Below are 18654 nucleotides of genomic sequence, written 5' to 3'. Positions count from 1 at the left end.
AATGCGTGAATTCAGGTGAGAGAAAGCTAAAAGTAAAAAGACACTGATCAGGCGGTATTTCTTAGTCTCTCTCCTACCTCTCACCCTAACCAATGAACTTAAGACAAGAAACAGGAGAGAAAAGCATTCTGACTGCCAGGGTCAGGGACACTGAACTGAAGACAGTATAAATAGAAAATTGTCAGATAAATAAACCCAAAGCAATGAAATAGACTAAGTGATCTTTTAAAGACCATCTTTGGGAACAGTATTCAATCTATGGGTCTGAAAAATGCTGAAAATGGTTCCCTGCATCTGGTGACAGAGTCCCACGTGCATTTTCTTTATAAAGATGTGGTAACTGGTCACTTCCAGCAATAAGCACACAAATACCCTTGGCTCAGGAAGCTAAACATAGAAAAGCCCACCTTGTCATCTTACCAGATTGATCTTACGGACAGACTAGGACGACTGATTTCAACACAACTTAATTCAAAAAATCTTAATGGCTTCGGAGCTTAGAAGTTAGGAAAACTTGATGCTCCAGCAGAGAACTGGATTTGGTTCCTAAGACCCACATGGTGGCTCACTACCACCAGCACCAGAGGACTCCACAACATTCTTCTGACCTCCGAAGACACCAGACACACACACAAGGCTTACATACAGACATACAAGCAAAACCTCTCATATACATAAAACAGAATAAACAAATCTTTAAAAAAAAAAGCCTAGCTGTGGTGGTTCACATCTGTATTCCCAGTACTTGGCAGGCAGAGGCAGAAGGGTCAATGCCAATCCAAGACCAGACTAGTCTACGTAGCAAACTCTAAGACTACTTCAGTTATCTCACTGTGTCTCTTTGTGTGTACACACTGCTCGTGAGTTTTGTTGGCCTGTTGGGTTTCTTCTATTCTCCTTTGTTTGTTTGCCTGTTTTATTTTTTCTAAAGAGAGAGAAAGCAAACATGGAGTGGGATGGGTCAGGAGGTGGAGCTGATCTGGGAGGATATGATAAAGGAGAAGCCATGATCAGAATATATTCTAGAAAAAAAAAACCCTAGCTTCAACAAAACCCAAGAGACACAGTACATTTCCTTTCGAAAGGAAAAAACAAACAAACAAACAACAAAAGCCCACAAACCATGAGGAAAGGTGAAACTAACAGGAAACTGAGGACAAATGGAACATACCGAACTTGCCACTGAGTGCCACATTCAATAAAATATCAATTGCTTCTGGGGCTAAGCCATTGTTCCAAGCCACATTTTCCACAGTTTTCAAGTGTTTTTCCAAGACCGAATCTTTACTCAGTGAAGCTTTCTTAGGGCCTAGAAAAAGAAAAAAATATTAAACAATGAGACCTTGAAAATTCTTTCAGTGCTCCATCCTCAACAAGTACAACCTTGTTAAAGGAACAGATTTATGCTATGAATGTCTTCCTTAAACACAAAAAAAAACCTTGAGAGCCTTTATTACTCAATATTTTCATCATGCACTGACATCTCATATATATATACATATATATACATAACTTTATTACATTGTTATATTTATTATTTAATAATAAATATTATATATAATTCAACTTAAATTAAAACTATTTTCAAATTAGAAATTAGGACAATTCCCAAATTCTGCAGTGCAATGAATTACCTAGAAATAATCTTTATTTGTGTATATAGGTGTGCATGTGCCCATTCCTGTGCATGTGTAGCCGTGTGTGTGTGTGTGTGTGTGTGTGTGTGTGTGTGTGTGAGAGAGAGAGAGAGAGAGAGAGAGAGAGAGAGAGAGAGAGAGAGAGAATGGTGATGCTGCTAACTCTCCATCTTTTTTTGAGATAAGGCTTCTCACTGAGCTGGGAGCTCCCCAATTCAGCTAGACTTCTGGCCAGTAAGCTTCTCTGCCGCCCTAGTACTTCCAGTATAAGCACATACACCATGCCAAGAGTTTTACATGCACACTCATCAACTGGGCCATCTCCCCAGCCTACTCAAAACCTTTTAAAATTCACAGTGCCAGGTTACATCCCATACTAAGAGTCAGATGGCTAAGAGTAGATACCAAACATTCGTATGTTTTGAAGATTCTCAGGCGATCGCAGTGTCTGCAAACTCTGATGGGAGGATGTCTTGCTTTCTCTATATTATATAATATACTATTATATAGTAAATTTTCTATAAATGACTATTAGATAAAAATCTGAATAAATGAAAGCATGTTTCCTTTAAAAGCATCTTAAGGGTAGACTTGATGGTGCCTTGAATCATAGCATTTAGGAGAAAGGGGCAAGTGGATCTGTGTGATCCGAGGCCAGCTAGCTTCCAGCCCAGCGAGGGCTATACAGTGAGACACTGTCTCCAAAAAAAAAAAATCTTAATGAAAAAGACAATTATTTTTAGACAGGTTCCCACTATATAGCCTCATGTAGCCTTGAATTTATGTTCCTCTTATGTAATCCTTACCTCCAGTGCTTGGGACTCTGAGTGTGCCTGCCACTACATCCAGCAATTATAACTGCAATATTCTTAGAGAGAAATAGGACTGGGGGCTGGGGCTGGGGCTGAGCTGCTAGAGCTCTGGGCTCTATCCACAGCTCCACATAAACCAGACACGGTAATGCACACTTGGAACCTTAGAAGCAGGCAGAATGGGAGCTGCAGGCAACCCTCGGCTACAAAGGGAATTCAAAGCCAGCCTGAGGTACAAAGACTCAGTCTCAATAAAAAACAAGTAAATAAAAACAATACAAAACAAAAGCCCTGCACATTCACAAGGCAAACAGCCTGCCTTTACCTTTCTGGAAGTATTCTACTGCTGTCTGCAGAGCGTCTTCAGTTTGATCGTCAGCGTGGTTAGAATCTTCCAGGGAACTACTTTCTTCCAAGACACTCTTGGAGTTGCCTGCTTTGTCTTTCACCTTCCAGTCTAAGAGAGTGGTCTGACGACTATTACTGCCTTGAGAAATTCTGTTTTGTTGTTGGGAGTTTCTAGTAAGCCTTGGAGTTGCCATCCCTGTATTAATGTTCTAGACAGAAACAAGTACCATGTTAGTATTAATCAGCTAGAGATATGACCATATTTGCTGGAATTCCGATATGCAACAGGTATTCAATGACAAAGAACTCAGGAGACATAACCTGCAGGCTAGTTTTTTTTTTAAAGCCCTTGACCCAAACAGAAACAGATTAATAAGTTGCCAATGTAAATAATATCAGCTAAACTCTGACAACATATGTTCCCTTTTAAAAATGGCTACATCCGGGCTGGAGAGATGGCTCAGTGGTTAAGAGCACCGACTGCTCTTCCCGAGGTCCTGAGTTCAAATCCCAGCAACCACATGGTGGCTCACAACCATCTGAAATGAGATCTGATGCCCTCTTCTGGTGTGTCTGAAGATAGCGACAATGTAATCATAATATATAATAAATAAATAAAATATTTTAAAAAATGGCTACATCCTATAAGTATAAAACCATTCCATTTCATAATTCCAATCTTCTTCCACACCTACTCCTCCCTTTTTTCTCTATCCCTCCTTGATTTTACCTTTATTCTTTATATTCCTTTTGTGTCAGTACTATGTTAAAACCACCCCACAGTATAGAAAGCTAACTAGCGCTCAGGGTAGTGATGTTATCCATTTATTAATGGGTTAATGTATGAATTAACTATTCATATATCTAATAAATAATTACCGTGCGTCATCATTATGCCAAACACAAGTCTATTTACTAGGGATGCAAAAATAAAATAAAACATCACAGTACCTGAATTCATGAACCCTATACTGGGGCACAAGGGTTATAAGCCAATGAATCAACATGGGACTAGTGCAGTGAAATGACAGAAACAGGGTAGAATAGGAATCTAATTTGAAGTAGGCATTCAGTGATAGCCTCTTGTGGAGTGAGAAAGCCCCCCATAGGCCCATATATTTGAATACTTAGTCCACAGATAGTGGAACTGTTTGGGAAGAATTAAGAGGTGTGGCCTTATTGGACTCATTCAGCTCTCTGCCTTGTGCATGTGAATCACAGATAAGCTCTCAGTTACTGTGCCAAGTGCCATGCCTGTCTGCCTGCCTTCATGATAGTCTCGGACTCTACTACTCTCTGGAATAGTAAACCTCCTCAAGCTAAATGCTTTCTTTTGTAAGTTGCCAATAGGAAAGTAATTAAGACACCTCTCTTAAGTGACCTTTAAGGTGAAATCTGAGTGCCACTGGAGGAGGGTGAAAGATGGGGTGGAAGAGTATTTTATGACAAGGGAAAGGAAAACGTAAGATCTTTCAAGCAAGAAAGTACTTTGTGTGTTAAACAAAACATGTCAACACCAGTGTGAATAGAGTGGAGTGACAGAAGGGGAAAGCTAGAAATGAAGTCAGAGAGGTAAACAGGGGGATCATATTGGGTCTTATAAGCAAACAGTAGGGACTCTAACCTTTCAGTGTTATAGGAAACCGCAGGAGATAGAAGACTTAAGACCATATGTTTCTGTTGAGTAGGCTAGTGTCCAGAAGTGTCAAGAAAACTTACCAGGTGTTGGCAAAGAAAACAGATAACTGGCCTACAGTAGGCCTATGCTGTGTAAAAGTGTAAAAAAAGATACTCATTTAGAGGCAGACTGGAAGCTCCATTCAGCAGCATATGTACTTGGGCAGACTGTTAAATTGGGGAAACAAACAACAACAAAAAACAATTAGACATATGAATGATGGAAGCCAAGAAGGACCAATCAGCAACCAAAACTGACTTCTCAGGTTTTAGCTTCAAGTGGGAAAAAAATCTACGGGGTCAGATGGAATGACGTTAATCTCTTCACCCTAGAACAGATGAGACCAGAGCAAGAGAGCAAGTAAATTCAAATCTGAGGGAGAAGGGGTCCCATGACATCCTATAGAAGAGGGGCCAGGAACGGTTTATGACCCCACTGGACGAACTGTTCCAGCACCTCTTGGGGGTCAATTCACAATTCCCTTCCCCTCCCCACCCAACAGGGAAATCGGCAAACCACTCCCGACTAGGCCGATTCCTGGGGCCACAGAAGAAAACCCGATCCCTAACATCCTTTCCAAGATTAGTCTTACCCCTGAGTAACAGGATTCCAGAAGATCTCTGAGTCTCCACCTCAACACCAGCCGCTGGGCAATTTACCTAGAGAACCTCTGCTACTACACAGCCTCCGAAGCCCAAAAGCCGCCTCTGAGATTCAAAGGCGCGGGACCCGCCCCGCGCATGCGCCTCCTAAGAGACCGCGGCTGCGGAGGAGTTAGTTCAGCCAAAAACTAATTGGCTCGAGTACGGCTCTAGGGCGGGAGGTGGCGCGCGAGCGAGCAGAAAGTGACGCGGATCGATGACGCAGTGCGGCTGGCCCCACCCACGTAGGCCTGCGGCGCGCCCCTGCCGGCTGTTGCTCCTGGAGCCCCTTGGTGCGTGGTGTTCTGTGTGTCTTGAAAAGGCTTGCATTAGTCAGTCTGAGTGAAACAGTGCTAAGTGGCTAGACTTTGAGTTTAATGCAGTCAAGTGCATTCATTTTGTCCGCACGAACCCTCAAATGTTGGGGCTTTGAATCTGAGGAAAAAATGCGAAACTAAAAATTCGACAATAAAGGTGGATTTTCCTCTATGCGGTGTTTCTTAACTGTAAAGTTGGGACAGCGGAGCAGAGGAAACCACAAGGTCTGCCTGATTTTGACAAACAATGGGGTACAAGTAACTTAAACTTACTAAAAAACTTATTCTAGGTCAGAGGTTAATATACTTGGAAGGCTATCAACATGTAAAAAAAATATTCCTAACTTTGAAGAACTAACTGGCCTTAAACTAGCTAAACCAGAAACAAGAAGTTAGGCCAGGGTCTAACTTTAGCTCCGAATTTAATATTTAAACTAGAAGTAAAGCCCAGAGTGGGAGCCTATAATTCCAGGACAGGAGAGATGGAGAGGGATCACCAAGGTTCAAGGACTCCCCGGGCTACAGTGTGACTCTTGTCTTTAAAAGAAGAAAAAGCCTAGGAATAAGATGAATTTAATGCTTCCCAGCGACTTGAGGGCATAATATTATTATGAATGTTATGCAAAATTGTAAAGAAAAAATTGTCATGTCAGATAAGCATAATCGAGGATTAAGTTTGAAGTATCTGAGATAGACTACAGCAGAAATGACTACCACATCTAACATGGCTTTCAGAGTAGTTTGACAAACTCATTTACTCATGCATGAAAATTGAGACTGTCCATTTTTTCCTGATAGCTGCTCTTTAGTAAAATTGAAATTTTTATTGAGCCATTTTTCATGCTTTTAATGATTTAATAGACTCAAAGAAGTGTAAACTGAACAGGATTGAAAGCTTCACCCTCCTTCTCACAGATGAAATGGTACCCTAAGTGATGAAATAGCTTACTTAACATGACAAATTTGTGCCAGTACAACTTATCACTTTGTGGACACACTGTGGTGAGAAACACTGTTTCATATTTATTTAATGAACCCTTGGGGTTTTTTTTCCTGAAATAATTTTTCATCTTTTCCTTTGATTCACTCAATAAAGACCTTCCTAAACCTGGAGATGATATTAGGTTCCTGACTCTAAGGCTTTCCCTCTTACATGGTAATATAAAAAAAAAAAGCATAAAGAAACTTATAAGGAAGAGCAAGTTAGCAACCTCATTTGTATATTGAAACTAATATACCCTTCTCTTCTTCTTCATCTAGACGTTTGTTTGTAAGCCAGGAGTGAGATATGGTGGCACATACCTTAACCCAGCACTCAGAAGGCAGAGGCAGGTGGATTGTTCTGTGTTGCAGGCCAGCCAGGGCTACATAGTGAGAGAGAAGGGGCAAGAAAATCTCCACGTTGAGGCTGGTTTAGGCTACAGAATGAGATCCTGTCTTAAATAACAACAGCACAAAATCCTCCAGAAATTCACACAGACAGAAGAATCTGAGTCCCTTAATTTTGGGAATTTTCTTTCCATATTTGTAGTCCATATCCATACCATGTCCTCCAAATTTCAAAACTCTTTATTTGGAAAGAATGAGCGAAAGAAGACAAGTATCAATTACCAAGAACAATGGCACTGAAGAAAATACAGGAAGTACTCTCCCCACACACAACCCCACCCCGTTTCCCATCCCTGGCACAATATTAAAACCATCAAAGCACATTTAACCAAGAGAAACAGCAGTGTGTAACTAACTACAAAAGCAAATTTCCATACTGGTCAATCTGACTAACCCATGTCAAATGTCCTCCCCCAGCTAAACTCCACCCTCTGGAATGCTGAAGAGGTGTAAAATAGACATTTCTAGGGGGTGTTTTGGTCTTTGTTAACTTTAGCAAAGTTCAGTGGGGAATCAATAGCAGTAGAGAACTCTTCCTACAGATAAACAGTGGCTATAGCTTCTCCATCCAATTACAGCTTTCAGAAAACCACTAGGGCTGGAGATTGAAACTTGTACCAGGACCAATCTCTGGTCCCTCAATGGAAACGATGGGGAAGCTTCAGATCCTGGTTGGCTGCTGATAATGGTAAAGTGGGGCAGCTTTGTGCTTACAACAAAAGTTGAAGGTGTCTAGTAAAAGGTCACGAATCGAATGTGAAACCACTAAAGAGCTCAGTTGCTTGGGCTCGGACAAAGGCAAGGAGACCCCTCCTACTGCATTGCTTGAAGAATCAAACTAGGTTATTTGTTTTCCACCAGAAACAACTCTCTTTACGGGATGGTTCTTTTATTCTGTCTTTGCTGGAATTAATTTATAGAGGGAAGGATACTTGTGCAGGATTAGTTCAAGATCTGAACCTCCTCTATATGTGTGTGTATACCCACACACATGGCAGTTATATACGTTCCCCCACACATAATCTCAGTCACATGCTTGCTGGAGTCCATCTCACAAATACACCTCAATTATATTCATACACATATACATGCAGCAAGATGAATGTTGCTCCAGAGTGATTAAAGGTGGCACACGGATGTCAATGTGGGGAGGTCATTTTAGGGTATAGATGTACACAAGCCAAGTAACTTACAGATTGTATTTTTCTCTTTACTCCCAAGATAAATAAATCAAAGGAAAACACACACACACATACACACTAATGTCATCTTGGGTGTCAAAGAAGCAACTGCCTAGAAGGTCCATTCTTTGCTCTTCCAATTTTTATGACACCTTCACTTTGCCCTGTGGGGCCTTCTCATATAAGGACGGTTGCTCTTCTGCACTCTCAGGCAAAGCCTTCTTCTCAGAAGACCGGTCTTCAGGCTTGCGGGCAATCAGCAGGCGGCAGGTGAGCAGGATTCCAAACACCAGAGCATGGGCATAACGTTTGAGAGGATCGCCAACCAGCTGGTGGAAGAAAAGCACAGCCAACACCAGCAAGAGCAGGAAGAAGTTGGCCACATCTTTGGGACGACCGGGTACCAGGGTCATGACAATGCCACAGGCTACTTCAAGCGCACCAATGCTTTTCCGAAGGAGAATGGAATTAATGCCCATTTTCTTCAGCAGAGGAAGGGCTCGAACATAGCTCTTGTAAGCACGTTTCTAGAATGGGGATATCATAAGGATATCAATGCATTAACCACAATTTTAACATTAGAATAAAGAACACACCTGCAAGGGTCTTTTCCTACCTTTAAAAGGAACCACAAACCACAAAGGCCCTCAGCTGACCCAAACCTGCTAGCACCTTGACATTGAATTTAGCCTCCTGAGTTGTGAAAAAGCAAATGTGTGTTGTTCACAAACTGCTAGTCTGTAACATTTTGTTTATGGCAAATCTGGTTTCATAGTACCTTTAAAAGTTGCTGCTTGTAAATCACTAAGAAATTAAAAGAACTTCACTGAACCCATGTAATCCATATCCACACGTTCTAGTTGCTGCTTTGTCCAAACCCCGGTGTAAGACAAAGAACAGGGAAACCTCATTACTTTGAACATCCTTTATTGGAATGTATGGTAGGTTTTTTAAAGCAGAGTTGGAGTATATATTTGTTGAATCTACCAAACATTCTGATTATTTTTTTTTTAAACGGGGCTACAGTTGACAGTACTTGCCTAGTATGCATGGCGCCTTGGGTTCAATCGTCAGGCTGCATAAGTCAGGCATGTGGGCACTTGCCTGTAAGCCCAGCACTCCCATAGTAAAGGCAAGAGAATCAAAAGTTGAAGATCATCTTCAGCTACATAGAAAGTTAGCGGCCAGCCTGCTATACATGAGGCCCAGTCTTGAAGAACAAACGAACCCTAGCTCCCTTCACTGATTCAGTATTTATTCTTCCCGTATGATAGACATTGTACTATTCCAAATGCACATGTGAATCTGTCACAAGGCCTTACCTTCTTGAAGCTTGAAGTTTAAAAGAGAAAGGTAGATACTGAAATGTGTGAATGTGATAAAATGTTGAGTGTTGCATGAAATAATATAGAGGTTATAGCTGGGGCATATCCTCAGATCTCCTCAGATGCTGACAGTGAGAGTGCAATCTTAAAAGAAATCTGGTGTTTATAAGAACAATAAGGGCTTGGCAGACAGAAGGCACTGGAAGAGAGGAAAGACCCTGAAGCATAAAGCAGAGAAATGTATTGAAATATTACCTCACGTTACCATGGGGAGGAAAGACTAGACATAAAAGAGAAGCAAAACATACAACCGCATCGTGGAAAATGTTATTGTGCTATTGAGCTTTGGACTTGGGCCTATATCCAGTGGGAGCAACATAATTTGATTTTAAGGAATGTCTTATTGGAAACCATGGGGATGTATTGAACAGGTATACTTGCTAACAAGGATATCGGGTGAGATGCTTAGACTAGCAATAAAACACACACACACACATTCCAAACAAATAAATTTAAAAACAATTCTAGGGCTAGAAGTATAGCTCAGTTGGTCGAGTGCTATCCTAGTATGCAGGAGAATGACTTGGGCATGTTAAGACATACCTGTAATCCTAGCTTGGAAGGATGAGGCAGGGGGACCTGAAGATCGTGGTCATCCTCAACCACAGAGTGAGTTTGAGCCAGACTGGGATTGTGAGACCTTAGGAGGAGGAAGAGGAGGAGGAGGAGGAGGAGGAGGAAGAAGAAGAGGAAGAAGAGGAGGAGGAGGAGGAAGAGGAGGAGGAGGATGATTCTAGAACTCTCAAATAAGAGAAAACAAGTGAATTTTTCTTTATGTATCTGATTTATTTAACTTAATATGATCTCCAGTTGCATCCATTTTCCAGAAAATGACACATTTATTCTCGTTTATGACTCAATAAAACTCTGACTGTAAGAAGAAACTAGTAGGGAGCAGAGTGAAGGCTCAGTAGTTAAGAGGACCCCAAGTTCAATTCCCAGCACCCATGTAGGGTGGCTCACCACTACCTGTGACTACAGCTGCAGTGGATCGTGGATCTAAGATCTCTAGCTTCCAAGGGGTCTCTCTCTCTCTCTCTCTCTCTCTCTCTCTCTCTCTCTCTCTCTCTCTCTCTCTCTCTCTCTCTCTCTCATCCCCTGTAACCAGCTGGTCACAATAAGTAGCTGAGGATGCCTTTGAACTCCTGAGCCGTGCACTTGGACCTCGTTAGTACTGGATAACTGGAGTGAGTCACAAAGCCCACCATGTTCACTTTCATTTCTAATTAACAGTACAAAGTTTTTCAAAGAAGAAATTCCTAAATCCTAAAGTTGGAGCTTCTGAAGGATGCACAAAGGGAACAAAGTACTTTTCTTAGAGATTCTACAGTCTCTTCAGGTCCTGTGACTTCCAGAATAGCACTGCCTAGCTTCTCCACTCTCTCCAGCATCAATCACTTAATATTCAAGAATAGATTGTTAGCTGGGCAGAGGTGGTACACATCTTTAATCCCAGCATTTGGGAGGCAGAGGCAGGTAGATCTCTATAAACTCAAGGCCAACCTGGTCTCAATAAGACAAAACAAACCAAAACCAAAAGAATAGATTCTTATCTACGATTTCGTGAAATCTGTCAGCAGCCATCCTCCTCTCCCTGTAACCATACCCAGAACGAACCTGATTTTCAGCATTGATAATCCAACCTGGGGCCTGATACATGCAGCTTGGTAAATGCTCCACTAGTGAACCCTATTGCCTCTTTCTTTCCTTGTTTTTTTTTTTTTTTTCAAGAGAAAACTGAGTGTGGGCAGGGCATTTCACAGAAGCTTTAGTTCTAAGCTGAGCAGACACACATCAGAGCTATTGATTACCCATGACTCCAACTGACAACTTTATGATTTATTAGAGATGGGATAAATATGGGTATTATAGAGAACCTTGCATCCTTTCTGTTGTGGAGAAGAAGACGGATATCAAAAGACTCCTACCACTGCCAGCTCCTTTCTTCATATGTGGTGCAGGCTACCTCATTTGTAACAAATGAACAGTCATGTATCTTGATTCTGTAGTAACTGATCTCTAAAGGCATTAATGGTTCTGAAGGCACATGTAAAGAGAGCTGACTGACTCACTTTCCTCACATCTGTCACAATTCACTTTTTATGTTTGGTTTTATTTTTCCCTCAAATGAAACAGACTCTGAATCCATAGTTTCCTTGAAGGGGCAAAGAAATGGGAACCAAAAGTGTTCAGCCGAATGCTTCAAATCTCTTCAAATACTATCAGGCATCAGTGTCCTTGGGCCTCTATTTGTTTTGTTGCTTGGAGAAAATGACAGGTAGGGTATTGCCTCAGTTTCCCCTTTTATGTTAAATGAGTATTCTGGAAATTTAATAAAAGATTCACAGTACCATAGCTTCAACTGAAAGTAAAACACACACACACACACACACACACACACACACACACACACACACACTGAGAAATCATTACTTTCGAAAGTCACCATACCTATTGTAATAATGTGGATGAATCGAGCAGGTCCATCCTTTTGGTATGAAAATGTATGATTGAGAAAAGAGTTTTTTCAAAAAGCACATCGTGATTTTCTTTACTCACCCCCTTTTGCTCTCTGTTCACTTATTCTTCATAACACGCCAGGGCCATGATCTCATATTAGTGACATTAAACTTGAACAGCTAGCTAAAGAATGTCAAATAACAATCACAATTATAGCCGACCTAAGTCAGCTAATGAGACAAAACAGGAATACAGGGTAAGTAGTTTGATCCTCTTTAGTTCACTTACGCCAACTAGTTGAAAGAAAAAATAGGCTAATAGAATGTATAATAGCCACATTTAAAATCAAGAAAACAGATACAACTGTCTTATATTGTTAGAAATCAGGACAATAAAATACCCCTGGGAGGGTAGTAACTGAAAAGCACCAGAGTGCTGATGGATACATACTTACATGGGAATATTCTGAACTTTTCTAGGACTGTACGGTTACACAGTGGGGTGTGTGTGTGTGTGTGTGTGTGTGTGTGTGTGTGTGTGTGTGTTATACTCCAATACAATTTACAGGGAGAATTGTATGAACGTGGAAGAGTACACTGATAAAAATATATTTTGCCTAAAAGTCTCAGCCTAGTTACTATCTTAGACCACATAAAACCTACACAAGCTGCAAAATTTGCTGACTCACGTATGATTTTCATGAATTTTTGTAGGAAAAAAAAAGCTACCCGTGAATCATAGAGCATTATCTGAAGGCAACAAAAAACTCATCACGTTTAATTGCTAACTGTTCCCATGAATGATAAGTACCTTTTCAGTGATACCACTTGCCATTGTCATTAATATCTCTCTAAAGAGGACTCTTCACAAACCTGATCCTATTAAGCAAAGGGGATCCCGTCTACAGTTGCTCCTTAGAACAAATGAGCCTGTCCTCTACTGCTAAGTCAAAACTACACTGAAACAAAGTCAGATGTTGGCCAACTAAGAGTCTACAAGATCCCAGTTGCAGCTTTGATGTGATGTGTATGGTTCAGCTTGCGTGGCTGGGTGAACTAAGCAAGTCACATCACATCTCAGGGTCTTTTTTCCCTCTAAGGGAATAGATATACTACACCACCTCCAGGAAGGCTAAGCATCAGTGAATTACTACCCTATTACCTAGTTGGAAAGCAATTAATGGCACTGATTGGAAGCATAAAAGATCGCCCATGGACATTAAATAAACTGCACAAACATGTTGGGAATGTCTCACTAGGGCTGCACAAACAGGGGAGCATTTAACTAACTACAGACAACCAAAATAATAGAATCAACAATTCTTTTTTATGAGGGGATGGAAAGAAACAGAGACTTGTCTGTCCCATGGTCCCCAGGGTCCAAATCCTTTGGCTTCTTTGTGACTGGATTTTGTTGTTTTCTTACTAATATATATGTGGTCTTCTGGATAGAACCACCACTACAGAAAGCCGAATACAAATTGCACTCAAGTTATCCATCCATTTACCCCCAGTCACTGCACAGGAAACTGCTTAGCAGCATCTGTAAATATTGTCTCCCAATTCAAGGGAACTAATGAGGCATTCAGTCGAGGGAGTCTCCAATCACGCAGGAGTCACTTGGGATATAGAAGACTGTATAATAAGACTTCCTTAATCTGGGGGAGGTATGAGACAACACATACCAAATGGATTATTCAGAGATACACATGTTAAATCTGTAGAAGAGTCAGTGTGCATCACACAGCAGCAAGTAGATTCTTCAATATTATCTGATTGCATAAAGGTCTGTTCACAAGGGCACATGAAAGTACATTTCGTTCTTCTGCACACTTGATTCTAGCCCCTTAAGTGACTATTCAAATTAGCTTGAAAACCACTGCATAAAATAGAATCAATTATCACCATCACCTCACCCAACACTTTCCTTAAACACCTACTGTAGCAAACACTGTACCAGACATTATAAAAATGCTGGCTCGGCTAGTGTTTATAGCCCTTTGAGGTAGGAATTCTTATTTCCATGTTACAAATAAGGAAACTGAGATGCCAAGAGTGCCAGAATTCTAACTGTGGCTTGTATGAATCCAAACTCCTCCTACTAATACTTCCTGTATTCTCCAGTGGAGCCAGGAGAAAAATTCATATTATTTTGTTTGGTTTTTAGCACTTTCTCCAGTTATTCTTCATAGAGAAAATTATCTAGGATAACATAATACCTTTATCTATCTATCTATCTATCTATCTATCTATCTATCTATCTATCTACTATCCATCTATCCTCTATTTATTTACTTATTTATTTATTGAGATGGGCTAGCCCTAGCTGTCTTGGAACCTACTATTGTAGCCCAGCCTGGCTTCACAGTGATTCAGTTGCTTCTTAAAAGCTGGGATTTAAGGTGTGTACCACAGGCCTAGCACATAATGGCTTTAAAATAGAGATTAAAAAGTAGACAAAAAAAAAGAAATGCAAAAATATAAATTTTAAAAATTGGCTTAAAAATAAAGTCCCAAAATATAGATTGAGGAATTAGCTCAGGCAAAAGAAAAGGGAAGAGGAATGTGTCACATATTTTACAGAGTCAGTCCTATGTTCTACCAACCAAAACAATTCAGTGACGTTTTATGCACATGGTTTCCAATCTCTTGTCTAACAAGAGCTTTTCCTATGATTTTGGATAAATCCTTAAACCTGCTGTGCTCCAATTACCCATTAGTAAAATAGAAAGGTCTAATAAGATGAATCTACCTCACAGATATATTCTAAATAAATAATCTTAGAACTACACCACCCCCACCCCCCACCACCTTGATGTCTTATGAGAAATACCACTGCAACCAATATGTGACTAACTCCACTAATACAGAGAAATGGCTCCAAAATGGGAAATAGAAAAGTGTAGATAATCATCCCATCTGTCCTAAATTTGTTGTTCTGAATGACTATTGACCCCCTCTCAGAAAGAAGAGAGGGCTCATGAACTGCTTAATCAAGAATAAACCAGAGAAGACCAAAGGATAGCGATGAGGCAATGCTACAAATGACTCATTTGACTCATTCATTCACCTATCCATCCCACAAATATATATATATATATATATATATATATATATATATATATATATATACATATATATATATATATTCCTTTTGGCTAATAGATACTATTTTGGAGACTATATATAGTCTCCAAAAGCATACATTTGTGCCTCAGGCTATGTACCTCAAGCAAACTGGAAACTTCTAAGACTCCAGCCTTAGCATGCTGAGTGGTGTGCACAATATATATTAAGCACATTTTGTTCACGAACTGAAAACTGCATCCCTTTCATGTGGGCTCCAGATGAAAGCTGGGACAAGCCTGGACACTATGCAGTGGGCCTTATGTCAGAAAGCTGTCACCAGCCACAGCCTGGCACTCAGTGTAGGAGGAGACCCTGGAAAAGAGCAGTCTGGAAATCCTCTATAAGGTTTAAATCACTGTGATATCTACCTTCCAGTTACATAGTATTTCCACCCTTCCAAAAACCTCATAGTACAGAAACACAGAAGCCAGCTCACACACACACACACACACACACACACACACACACACACACACACACACACTCCCTACTGCTCTGTTAGAGTATACCAATTTAAATCTTTTCTCTGTTTATGCCAGGAGATCTTCAGGCTTGTTTTCTCTTGCTTTCATTCGGCTGCAATAGACAGCTCCACTCCCTAGGAAGAAGCTCACTTTAAACCCATTTGTGCCCAGTCCTCCTCATGAGCTCCTGCCAGGCTGGTAGGAAGCTTCCCGGTGGTGACTCCATTTTAGTGGAATTGCCTGCAGAGCCTAATACTGTACTTAGGGTGCAGCTTGGGGGTCCTTTAAAGCAGCTGGGCAAGGTTCAGAGTGCAGGAAGCATAGTGGAGAAAGCTATGTTCCTAAAGAAAGGGAAGGCTTAAAATACCTCTGGTGCACAAGCCCAAAAGTATAAATAAACGTACATGTGAAAAGTAAAGCGAGAGCACATTCGTGTATTTAACATGAAACACTTAAACTAGTCCAGGCAAGACAAAAGCATAAAAGCATTTCTTCACCGCCCCTTCCCTGTACTTCAACCTCTTGGAGCCCTTTGGTGGCTTCTGCTCCCTCTCCCTACCCCCTTCCCCAATGCAGGCAGCCTTGGCTACTTATTTTGACCTGCTTTCAATTCCATCTGCTCTAACATACTGGGAGGAGGGGAGATGAGAAGGAGAAGCATGGATTTGCCACTGGGGCTAGACCTAAGCCACCCTCCCCCACCCCAGAGTAATCCCGTGGTAAGGAAGAAGCAGAACGCTCAAGCCAGAGCTGTGTGCAAGTATTTTCTGGACATCTACAATTTGCCAGACTTCATCCTTTTGCAGCTCATGTTGAGGGGCCCTGGAAGGCTCTGCAGTGGGCTCTTGGAGCGTGGTGAATTCCTCTCAGTGTCTGAGGCTATTCCTTCCTGCCTCAGCCCTAAAGAACAGAGATTCTCTTGCTTCTTTTCTCTCTTCTGTTCCTCCCCTAAGCTCATTTCCATCTTGACCTTGAGAGCCCAGTTTTATGTGCTTGCTCCCATTACTGGTACCCTGGCAAAGGTTCCCTATAGCCCGCCCAGGCGGGGGAATGGGCAAAGTGACAGGGGCGGAGGTGAGAGACCGAAAGTGCTGGAAACATCTCTAGCTATCTCCTAGTACTCCACTACATAAGTCCTCATCGCACCCAACTGGGTAAGGTAGCCCAGCCCCCAGTTTGCAGAGCTGTTTTGGCCAGTCACCTTCGGGCATTCCAACTCTGCAGAGAGGAAACCTGCAGAGGGCCCGGCTCTGGGAAGCCACCGGAGGGAGGTATGGTAAGGATTCCAGACGGTACGAACAGACTTGATAGATTCTGTAAATTAGCCCACACACAAGATAAAATAAAACATCCAGCTCTCTCGCTCTCTCCAGGGAATGGGGCAGAGGCAGAAGATGCTCAGTGACCTTTATTTGGGGCAAGACTGCTTTGTCTCCAAGCTCCAGATCGTACCCGGTGCCTAAAGGAATATTGTTAGCTCTGCACATGGGATGACGAAGAATACCTAGTCAGCCCCTACAAACTGCTAGCTTTAGGAGCCCGTCTCCCCACCCCACCCCCAGCTCTTCCTCTCTTTCCCCTTTGTTCCTCCCTAAAATAGATAAACTCTGGCTCCCTAAACTCTTAGCTTAGAGGGAAGGACTTGGACTTGCAGGCTGGTTGTGCCTGGGACTTTGGGTGTGTGCTGGGAAGAAGGACAGGCTCGCGGATGACAGGTGCTACGCAGGTCTCAGCCTCCTGTTTGACTTGAAATTGGGGGTCTTCCCTGGGCAGCCCCTCCCCCAGCTGGCATGCAGTGGCACCAAAACAGTTGCTCCCGGCATAACCCACAAAGAAATCGCTCTTGGTCCAGCTGTTCCTTCAGAGCTGCAAAGTTGTTAGGGAGGAGGGTCCGGGGTTGGGGGAGAGGTTAAGGGAAAGGCACCGGAGCGGAGAAAGAAAGGAGAGGTTGTCACAATCCCACAGTGGAGCGCTCCTCAATGCTCCTTTATATCACTCACCATCTCACTGTAGGCATCCTTGCTGAGCCTGGGGGTCAACTTGATAGTCCCCATGAAAACAAAGAAGAGTCCCAGGGCCACAGAGAGGGCCACAATAGTTATGGTTCGTGGGGATGCCATGGGGTCACCAAGGCAGGTCCCAACTAATCCCTCTGCTTTGCGCAGCCCGGCTGTCAAGGCGCGGGCAGTTAGCACAGGGAGAGCTAGAGGCACGCCGCGGAGGCAGCAGAGAGAATGACAAAGGGAGAGGAGGGAGCTGGAGAGAAAAATTGAGAGATCGAGATTCAACCACTCTCACTACAACAATCGCTGGGTCCTAATGCCCTACGCGTGCACCTCCCTGTGTAAAGGATCGTGCAGAAGTTAAAAGAAGCCCTGAACTGAGACGGGAACTCCCAATTCCTAAGTGCAAAGAAGGCAATGTATGTCTGGAGTTCGGCCCCAGGAATGAGGAGTTAAGAAAGATGTCCTTTCTATTATTTCCCCGGGTGCAGTTTTAATCCCCCTCACACCTACCCTTCCGTTATTCACTCCCCCTTTCTACCCTCATCATTTCCATCAATCAAACAGCCTGTGTTCCCGAAGTCACTGGTGTCAACACGCAAGGAGAAAACTGCAAGTCCTACCTGGTGGTTCAAGCCTGGAATCCCAGTATTCTCATGACTAGGGCAGGAGGATGTGAATCCTGGTCCAGCCTGGGCTACACAGTTAATTCAAGGCTATCCTGGACTACTTTCCAAAAGCCCTTCTGAAAACACACACACACACACACACACACACACACACACACACACACACACACGAAAAAAGAAAAATTGTAAAACCATAAAATTCTCAGGATTGACAGTAACCGAAGAAGGCTTTGTCATCTCCTTATGGTTCCCATTGCTCAGTGTTTAATCCTTAGGTTTTGCATTTAGTATTCAAAAAATTTGCATGGGGCTGGAGACCTAGCTCAGTTTGTAGAGTACCTGCTATCTTAACCTCCCCTCCTCTTTTCATTTTGAAAAGAGATTTCTCAAAGATTTATCTTTCAGTAGGTCCCACTGCCAGGTGCCTTCCATTTCCTACCCACTCACTGCCCCATTCTACTAGAGCCTCCCCACTCCTCATGCTTTCAATCACTCCTTCTCCTTCACCTTACTCATCACTGACTTTCAAACTTTGCATTGCCATCATCTCCTCCATAAAGCCGTTCCTGGCAGATGCCCAGC

At 42.2% G+C, this 18654-nt stretch overlaps 2 protein-coding genes across 5 annotated transcripts in view; both read right to left on the bottom strand.

Annotated features, from left to right (window-relative positions):
• Nucleotides 1–5184, bottom strand: part of Cenpi (centromere protein I) — a 51680-nt gene extending 46496 nt beyond the window's left edge. The window contains exons 1-4 of one of the 4 annotated variants that reach the window (NM_001431557.1): nucleotides 5068–5184; nucleotides 4517–4803; nucleotides 2775–3006; nucleotides 1172–1309 (exon numbers count right to left, since the gene is read on the bottom strand). In NM_001431557.1, coding sequence (NP_001418486.1) covers nucleotides 1172–1309; nucleotides 2775–2991 — 355 coding nt within the window. In that variant the 5' untranslated portion in view covers nucleotides 2992–3006; nucleotides 4517–4803; nucleotides 5068–5184. Of the gene's footprint in view, nucleotides 1–1171; nucleotides 1310–2774; nucleotides 3007–4516; nucleotides 4804–5067 lie in introns of those variants that run through there. The other 3 variants (NM_001431556.1, NM_012955.2, NM_001431555.1) reach the window with 3 other exon arrangements.
• Nucleotides 5185–6984: 1800 nt separating this feature from the next.
• Tmem35a (transmembrane protein 35A) lies at nucleotides 6985–17839 on the bottom strand. Its single transcript, NM_001001799.1, has 2 exons — nucleotides 17441–17839; nucleotides 6985–8530 (listed from the first exon to the last, which is right to left on the bottom strand). Exons 1-2 carry the CDS (start codon nucleotides 17558–17560, stop codon nucleotides 8147–8149), a joined length of 504 nt encoding a protein of 167 aa, NP_001001799.1. The 5' UTR covers nucleotides 17561–17839; the 3' UTR covers nucleotides 6985–8146.
• Between the last annotated feature and the right edge of the window lie 815 nt (nucleotides 17840–18654).

The sequence above is a fragment of the Rattus norvegicus genome, chromosome X (assembly GCF_021556685.1).
Source record: "Rattus norvegicus strain SHRSP/BbbUtx chromosome X, alternate assembly SHRSP_T2T, whole genome shotgun sequence".
NCBI lineage: Eukaryota > Metazoa > Chordata > Mammalia > Rodentia > Muridae > Rattus > Rattus norvegicus.
This window is presented reverse-complemented; position numbering and strand designations above follow the sequence as displayed.

Excerpts from the sequence above, each read along its gene's own strand:
- Tmem35a (NM_001001799.1), bottom strand. The coding sequence starts at position 17,560 with ATGGCATCCCCACGAACCATAACTATTGTGGCCCTCTCTGTGGCCCTG. Across the intron at positions 8,531-17,440 it reads AGGATGCCTACAGTGAGATG|AAACGTGCTTACAAGAGCTA; the intron begins GTGAGTGATATA and ends TCCCCATTCTAG.